Source organism: Sinocyclocheilus rhinocerous, unplaced genomic scaffold (assembly GCF_001515625.1).
Source record: "Sinocyclocheilus rhinocerous isolate Xijiao unplaced genomic scaffold, SAMN03320098_v1.1 scaffold688, whole genome shotgun sequence".
In the NCBI taxonomy this organism is placed as follows: Eukaryota; Metazoa; Chordata; class Actinopteri; order Cypriniformes; family Cyprinidae; genus Sinocyclocheilus; species Sinocyclocheilus rhinocerous.
This window is the reverse complement of record NW_015651641.1, coordinates 2,291,403-2,300,833: the sequence shown is the minus strand read 5'-3', so window position 1 is coordinate 2,300,833 and position 9,431 is coordinate 2,291,403. Positions and strand designations below refer to the sequence as shown.

Here is a 9,431-nt window from a genome sequence, read left to right as displayed (position 1 = left end):
TTATTTATAATTAATTTATAATTATTGTGAATGTAGCTTATATATATATGAATTAAAATTAATTTAGACATTTTTAAATGTGAGTATAAAGTAAAAAATATTGTTGTGATACAACTGCACTGATATCGCTATGAAGAAAAATAATGAAATTCTTGAAAAGAAAACCTTATTAAGTAATTTGGCATAAACTTGCAATCTCTGCCAAACCAGTCATGGCTGTGATTGAAGGTCAACAAGTCAAGTCAAGTCAAATCACTTTTATTTATATAGTGCTTTATACAATGCTGATTGTGTCAAAGCAGTTTTACAGTGTCAAACAGGAAAATAGTTTGTCAATAACGCTACAAGTCTCTTAAAATATCAGAAAATTAGATTTTTTTTAAGACAAAACATTCATTATAATCATTATGAAAGCAGCTTTTTAATCAATTATGAGAGACTATGTGGAATATTTGTACTTGTTTTTTAAATTATGACACATCAAGAACACACATTTTAAATAAACTACTTAAGGCTTAAAAGATAATTGCTGTTTGTCCAGCCCTCTTTAAATCAGATCTTCACTAAACACTGGTTGTAGTCTGACAGTCTTTTGAAAAGACTGTGATGTCCATGTGGCCATATGCAGTCAGACTAAAGTGGGTTTAGATTTCAAAAATAAGGACCTTGTTTTGAAATGGACAGTTCACCTTCATTTTTTGTTCTTCCTTTTTTCACCTCTTAGGCGGACATGTATGCTGGAGCCATTTTCATCAGCCAGGCTCTGGGACTAAACATTTACCTGGCTGTTGTTATTTTGCTGCTCATTACGGCTCTTTACACAGTAACAGGTCTGTTGACTGAAATACTGCATACTTTATAGTTACATTTTCTACATCAGTATTTCACTCTCCCTTTACACATATATACAGACAGACATATAGATAGATAGATAACCAACAATAAACTGTAAGAAATCAGAAATCATCTTATCAGCAGTAAATGTCTCAGCTGTGGCTGAGAGTGTTTGTATGCTTCTGTGACTGATAAACTGCAGTTGCTAAGGTTTTTAGAGGCCCAAAGATTAATACAATGCTGCTTCACAATTTCTGAATTAAAATTCATATAGAGAGTATATAGTCAAAAATTTTTATGGCGATACAACTGTCCTGATACTGTAGTAGAGAAAAATAAATAAATTCTTAGAAAGAAAAGTAATTTAATAATATATTTAATTTTTATTCATGAGAAAACTCTGTATATATATATTAAAAAAATTACTGCTTAATATATGAAAAACATTTGTCAGCCAATCCAAAGCATGTGGTGCGACCAACGTGTAAAAATGTGCAGTAAAAAACACAACAGGAAATGATATCATAGAGGACCCCTGCAGACTCTCATTACAGTGGGTGAAGGTCAAAGTCTCTTAAAATATCAGATAATTTGACATTTTATGACAAGGCAAGTTTAGTTCACCCTTGTGAAAAAGAAGTATATACATTTAAAAAAATCTTTATGGAAATAATATACTGTAGTAATATAATATAGTGCAAAAAAGCTTAAATGTGAACTGTTTTTTAGACATTTAATTGGATGTCAATTGCAATGTCATGTATTTAAATTTATTTGTAATTAGTAATGATGAAGCTGCAACTTAATACACTTGAAATATATAATATAATATATTAACTTTATAAATATATTAACTTTAAATGTAATATCAACTATCACTCTACAGTTAAAATCATAATCAAGTACTTCAGATATATAGAGTGCGGGATAGAGTGTCCTCTAGAGGAGCTTATGGGAACTCCAGCTGGCAAGAAGGGTACCAAGGTGGCGCAGGGTGCCCGGACAGGGCTGGCAGAGCAGGGAGCCAGGGCGGAGCTGAAGATCACCAGAAGATCACCAGGGCGGAGCAGACGGGATCGAAGATTCCCACGGCGGAGCAGATGACCACCACAGCTGAGCAGACGGGACCGAAGATCCCCACGATGGAGCAGATGACCACCAGGGTGGAGCTGATAGAGCTGAGGAACACTTCAGTGGAACTGATGGTGCAGGGAACCACCACGCCGGATCAGGTGGGACTGGAATAGAGAGTAGAGACCTGCACTCCCGCGGGAGTACCGCGGGACCCGCGGGACCCAACGCAACAGGGTGCGGCGCGGGACAACTCATGATGGGCGAGTGCGGGTGCGGGCGGGAAGAGACTCGTGTGTGTGCGTGATGCGGGAGAATAAAATGATTCGCGGGACTCCCGCAAAATAGAAATTATCTAAACATAAAATGTCTAAAACATATACATTTTTATTTATGTGTTGCAAAAGCAAAAAGAACAACTAATAACATTAAAATGATTAACACGCGCAAGCTAGGTAGAGTTTCTGTTTATAACACGTGTTTAAAGCGTTGCGCAATGTAGCAAATCACAGACTCAGCTGTTGATTTCTGGAACAATGGCCAACCAGAGGTGATTAAGTTAGAATCTACTCACCGCAGTGCTGAAATTGCGTGCTAACATTCTGCTCGCATGCACTGCTCGCATTCTGCCACCATGCCAAACAATGCACGCAACAGCCCATGCTTGCTTTTCTGTTAAAAATAACAGTGGTTTGTGAATGTTGATGCTTAGCCTAAATGACAAATATTTTATCGGGAGCATTTATGCTGGGATGTTGTGGATCTTAGGAGATGTTACAGAACCATTTAATGTAAATTTCTTTGATGTGCTGAAAAAAAATCTATATTGATTACTTTTATACGGGATTTTGCGGGTGGGAGCAGGACAAAAGATGAATGTGCGGGCGGGAGCGGGCCCAGATAAGATATTTTTCTGCGGGAGCGGGAGGGCGCGGGACAGAATCTTGCGGGAGCGGGACTGAATAATCCATCCCGCGCAGGTCTCTAATAGAGAGCACAGAGAGATTAACAACGGCCTCTGCGGCCGTAACAAGGCAGGCAGAGAGTTTACAGATGGCCTCATTGGCCGTGACAGGACAGTCAGAGGGTTCACGAACAGCCTCTTTTTTGGAAACAGAACAGACAGAGAGTTCATAAATGGTAACCTTGGCCGTGGCTGGACAGGCAAAGAGTTCATAAACGGCTTTCTTGGCTGTAACAGGACAGGTAGAGAGTTCATAAACGGCCTCATTGGCTGTAACTGGACTGTCAAAGGGTTCACAGGTGGACTCCAAGGCCAGAACAGAACAGTCAGAGAATTCACAGACAGCCTCCTTGGCCGTGACAGGACAAACTGAGAGTTCAGGAATGGGCTCCTTGGCCATGACAGGGCAGACTAAGAGTTCCCCATTGTCCAAATACCCACACTTGTGGTCTTGGCCACTTGAGAGTGCGTGCATGCGACAGGAAGTGCGCAAGGTCTTAAAAACGCCAAAGCGCAGTGCCCTTAGCGCACACTAAATCCACACTATCCGAATACCGTTCTAGAGCGGTATTCAAGGCTTAGTGTATCCCATCATGCATCATGTTCTGGAAATAAATCGTGAGACTTCTCGCTAGAGGTCAAGGAAACCTTTCCATTGCATGTTAAATATTAATAATAGTTAGATATTACATATAATTTGGTAGTAAAACAAAGAGTTGCACGTTTTATCGGTGCAAATGTGTAGTGGTGATAATTCTTTTGTAAAACATTTGCAACTGATTTTATTCACTTATTTAGAAGCACCATACAATTAAATTTTGTCATCTGTTATAGGGACTTCTGAACAGACATTTAGAAGTTGATTTTAAAATGAAAAGTATTGAAGAGAATAAAAATAAAACTCTGTAAACACTTGCATTTTTACAACACTATAAAGTGTGTCCCATCAGGTAATGAAAAGTTCTACACACAGTTGTGGTCTTCATGCTCACTTGAACACTTGGACCAAATACAGGAAATAAGTCATATTAGTAGTCAAGTGGTCAAGTGCAAAGACCGCAAGTGCGGGCATTTGGACAAGGAGTTCATAAGTGGCACCAGTGCCCTGAGAGGAGAGGACACAGATGACTCGGGACGTTCTGCAGCGGAAGCCGCCACCTCTGGAGGTTCTGCAGCAGAAGATACCACCTCTGGGGAAGCTACGGCGATGTGTGTGGCCCAAATGCATAGAATGACCGTAGCACTCACAGGCAGGACAGAGAGCACAGTGTCTATTTCCGAGACAGACGGCGCTGTGACTGGTAAACTAGAGAGCATCATGGTTTGCGGGCCTATGAGTGCTGAGACCAGCAAACTTAAGTGTGTAGCGGGTCTGCCATACTGGAAACCAGCCTCAAACTCCTTTGGAATGCCTTGGTGTCTTCAAATGCAACATTCATGATGCTCGGGAACACATCCGTGATGGCTGAAGACTGTGGCTTGACATTCATAATGGCTGGAGGCTCTGGCGTGGTGGCCCTGACTTGAACAGGCCCTTGAATGGTGGCCTTGTTGTGAAGAGGCCCTGGCTTGACAGGCTTGACGTGAGCAGGCTCTGGAACAGTGGCCATTTTGTAAAAAGTCTCTGGGCTGGCGGACATTTTGTGGAAAGTCTCTGCCTCTCCCACAGTGAAAGGAGAACCACATAGCAAAACAGCATAGTCCAAAAACTGACATAGTGAGCCTCAAAGACCATGACAGATTAGTTAAGTTCATAGTGGTTCATTAAGTCCATGGCAAAAGAAATCTATGAGTGCACACTCCGGGAAATCAGAGTGATGAACAACGTTTAAAAAGTCCTGAATGTGATCCTCGAGGGACCGATTACCTTGAGGGTGAAGAGCGAATCTGATCACTGGGTCCATGATTGGTCTGGGTCATTTAATAAAGCTGCTAGATCCAGGTTTTGGCTGGATATTCTGTTACATAGGGAGGCGTGACAACGGTGATGTGGATGCAAGTGCAGGCTTTAATAATAAACATAGTCAGGCAGGCAGGGTCCAGTACCAGCAAACAGTAGCAAACAAGGCAATCCAAAAGGGTAATCCAAAAACAGGCGAAGGTCAGGGCAGGCAGCAAACGATCATAAAACAGATAAACGGTCCAAGATAAAACACACAAAGGCAAGGCAAGGCAAGGCTTGTAGAAAACCCAGAATACATGAAGACGTTACAGGCCAACAATATCCAGCAATGTGTGAGTGAGTGAGTGAGTGTGAGTTTCCCTGCGTTCCATTCGGAAGGGCTCATCCCTATGCCCTAATCCCTTCAAAGGGTTTACCCTCTGGAGTGAGAGCTTCGAAGGGTTGGAGGGTGTAGGGGACCAAACAACTGTTTCTTGAAGTGCCCTTCTGCGTCATCATCACGTGCCCACACGGAGGTGCCGTCATCATGCTAAGAATCTGCGCAAAGGATCATGGGAGCCCGAAGTGTCCATCAGTTGTACCCTTCGAAATCTTTCATTCCGAAGGGCCCTTTGAAGTGGCCAGTTTTGAGCACTTTGGTTTGGAACGACCCTTCAATATGGCGGCCATGATTGTTTTCACTCCAAGATGCCCTTCGGAGGGCAATATATCCTGTTTGGAACGCACTGTGAGTGTGTGGGTGTAGGGGTGTGTGTGTGTCTTAAATAGTTCTTCTGATATGAAACAAGTGTGAACTGATAATGAGTTCCTGGGCAGAGGGAACCTGGGAAATGGAGTGGCAATGGTGCAGGATAGAGTGTTAAAAACAAGTTAAACAAGTTAAAAATACTAACTTGATGAGATTCATACTTGGCTTTAATAAACAGATTATTGATTACATTGTTAATGTAAAAATAGAAAATAGATTTTTATTCTGGTAGTGTAAGTATTGTTTATTTTCACGCGACGGCTGCCGCGGTAAACTAAGCTTTTTTATACCCCTCTAACAAAATACTAAATTAATTCAGCTGGACACACTTTCCTTATTTTCTCCGCAACAAATGGCCAAGCAAGCGCAGACACTGACAAGATATGCGATACAGAACGAGACCAAACGCGATATCAGCACGTCTCCACCCAGTAAACAAAACAAGCGTTTCGTAGCAACAACAACTGCACTAAACACTAATGAGACAAGTAAATACACTTACTATACTTCATATATATATTAGTGCTGTCAATAGATTAAAATTTCTATCCAGCAAAGTAAACCAAAAGATTGAAGGGTGGGTCTCACAGAACTGTATTTTCTATCCTGAATGTGTGTGGAAATAACATGAATGTACTGAAATATGTCTATGCATAAATACAATGTATGATCTGTACGTCAAGAGCGCACATACACAGTTTGTTTGTGCATCAATAGAATGGACTCACGCTTGCTTGCTGTACGACACCTGCACGTCACCTCAATTGTCTCTACATTGATTGCTATCCCCAACCATCAAAAGAGAGGCTAGAGAGAGGCTGGTTTGCTTTATCCAGCCAAGAAAACATACTTTGCGTATCATGCAGTGGTGGCATGTGTTAATGCGGTAACATTGACAGCCCTAATATATATAATTTGCAAAATAATGATTGAGATGTATACACTCACACATAATAAAGTAAAGAAAATGTTACTACTTTTTACTTGATGGTGACCCCACATGACATTTTTGAGATAATTTAACTGAAAAACTTTCTTGACAATGTTATAAACATCTTTTTAAAATGAAGCCAACATGAATGCCAAGAGTACATTTTTCTAAAAACATAATTTTCCCATCCTTTTCAGTTTCTCAGTTGATTTTTATTGATAAACCACGGTTTCTTCTACAGGTGGTCTAGCTGCAGTCATCTACACAGACACCCTGCAGACCATCATCATGGTTGTGGGATCATTCATTCTTATGGGTTTTGGTACGTCTGTTCACATTTTTGTGATTTGTGTGACTTTGGACAACACTCAATGACTACTTGCTTCAACATCAACCGTTTTCTTGCAGCGTTCAATGAGGTGGGAGGCTATGAGAACTTCAAAGACCGATACATGACTGCGATCCCGTCAGTGGTGGGAGTGAACATCAGTGAAGAGTGCTACACTCCTCGTGCAGACTCATTCCACATCTTTAGAGACCCCATCACCGGCGATCTGCCCTGGCCTGGCCTGGTCTTTGGTCTTTCTATCCAAGCCACCTGGTACTGGTGCGCTGACCAGGTACTGATCCATTTATGATGGCTACTGGAATCATTTTCAGAACAATTTTTTCAGCTGATGATTAATAAAAACATTGGCAGCCAGTCAGAATCCATCCTGACTTTAAAGAGCTTGAGCATATAAAGTGGCAGACGACAAAACTGCAGCACACTCTTATAGTAAACAGAACACTAACGTGCATTGGAGTGGACGCTAATATAGTTATCGTTATAATTGTCAATAGTTATTGTTCTTGATATTTGTTCAGTAACACTTTCTACCCAGTAAACTGTATTCTAAAGATTTTGTGAATGTTTCCATTAAGTTTTGAAAATGTTATTTCTGAATGTTCTCTGAATGTTCATGTCACAATTTCAAAGTTCAAAAGATGGAGATGAGTCAAAGGTCCAACATGGAGGTATTTAATCAAAGAATAAACGCAGTGTAATCCAAATCAACACAAAAGGGTGCACAATACACAAACAACAACTGACAATAAACTGAGGAAACAATGGAACTTAAGTATAAAGTTTTATGCAAAAATTTGGGCACCCCTGATAATTATCATAATTTCAATTTATAATCTGCTGGGCTTTCGAAGTAGCAACTTCATTTGGATATAATTTATACCATTTGGAAACAGTAACATTTCAGTTCTGAAATAACATTTATTGAATCAACAGATTCAATGCAATATGAATCATTACAAAAACAGACAGGTGCAATTGTTTGATAACCCCAATTTAATAATGACATCAGTATTTAGTGGAGCCACCTTTTGCTGAAACAACAGCCTGTAGATGCTTCTTATAGCCACTGATAAGTCCCTGAATTCTGGCTGCAGGTATTTTGGACCATTCTTCCATGCAAAATTTGCCTTGTTCAGTCAGGTTTGATGGCTGCCGAGCGTGGACAGCCTGCTTCAAATCAATCCATAGATTTTTGATGAAGTCTGGGGACTGGGATGGCCATTCTAGAACATTGTATCTGTGTTTGTTCATGAATTCCTTGCTAGATTTGGAACAGTGCTTTGTGTCATTTTCCTGCTGAAACAACCAACCCTGGCGTAACTTCAATCTCAAACATTGTTCTTAAGAATCTGCATACACTGGGTGGAATCCATGCACCCTCAACAAAGGAATGGAATAAGATGTAGGGTAGTATTGAGTAAACAAATGTGGTATTGCACATCTTTTTATTGAACCGTATGTGAGAGAACATTTAACTGTTCATGAGGTAGATTGCCTGGGGAAGAAACTTCTCTCATGCCTGGCAGTCCTTGTGTTCGGTGCTCTATAGCGCTGGCCAGATGGTAAAAGTTCAAAAAGGAGATGGCTTGGATGTTAGGGATTCAGAGTGATCTGGATATATACAGTTCTTGAAGGTTAGGCAGGGGAGCACCAATAATCATTTCAGCAGTCTGAACCATCCTCTGTAGTCTTCCGATATCTGATTTTGTAGCTGAGCCAAACCAGACAGTTATTGAAGTGCACAAGTCAGATTCAATGACTAGAGAGTAGAACTGTATCAGCAGCTCCTGTGGCAGGTTGAACTTCCTTCGCTGGAGAAGGAAGTACAATCTCTGTTGGGCCTTTTTAACAATGGAGTCAATGTGATTGTCCCACTTCAGGTCCTGAGAGATGGTGGTGCCCAGGAACCTGAATGACTCTACTGCAGCCACAGTGCTGTTCATGATGGTGAGTGGGGGGAGTGCAGGGGGGGTTCTCCTGAAGTCCACAATCATCTCCACTGTTTTGAGCTTGTTCAGCTCCAGGTTGTTAAGACTGCACCAGACAGCCAGCTGCTCAACCTCACTTCTATATGCAGAATCATCATCGTCCTGGATGAGGCCAATGACTGTATTGTTGTCTGCAAACTTCAGTAGCTTGACAGAGGGGTCAGTAGAAGTGCAGTCGTTGGCGTAGAGGGAGAAGAGCAGTGGGGAGAGAACACGTCCCTGGGAGGTGCCAGTGCTGACGGTGCAGCTGTTTGACATGGTTTTCCCCAGTTTCACTAGCTGTTGCCTATCTGTCAGAAAGCTGGTGATCCATTGACAGATAGAGCTAGGAACAGAGAGCTGGGTTAGTTCAGTCTGGAGGAGTGCTGGGTAATTGTATTGAAATCCGAACTGAAGTCTACAAACAGGATCCTCACATAAGTCCCTGATTTGTCTAGATGTTGTAGGATATAATGCAGTCCCATGTTGACTGCATCATCCACGGACCTGTTTGCTCGGAAAGCAAACTGCAGGGGGTCCAGTAAGGGTCCAGTGATGTCCTTCAGATAAGCCAACACCAACCTCTCAAATGTCTTCATGACCACAGACGTTAGGGCCACAGGTCTGTAGTCATTAAGTCCTGTTATCTTGGGTTTCTTTGGGA

The 9,431-nt window shown here is 41.4% G+C and overlaps 1 protein-coding gene across 1 annotated transcript in view; it reads left to right on the top strand.

Annotated features, from left to right (window-relative positions):
- Nucleotides 1–9,431, top strand: part of LOC107713282 (sodium/glucose cotransporter 1-like) — a 39,917-nt gene that overhangs the window by 8,764 nt on the left and 21,722 nt on the right. The window contains exons 6-8 of the mRNA XM_016518737.1: nucleotides 725–830; nucleotides 6,693–6,773; nucleotides 6,860–7,071. Coding sequence (XP_016374223.1) covers nucleotides 725–830; nucleotides 6,693–6,773; nucleotides 6,860–7,071 — 399 coding nt within the window. The remainder of the gene's footprint in view (nucleotides 1–724; nucleotides 831–6,692; nucleotides 6,774–6,859; nucleotides 7,072–9,431) is intronic.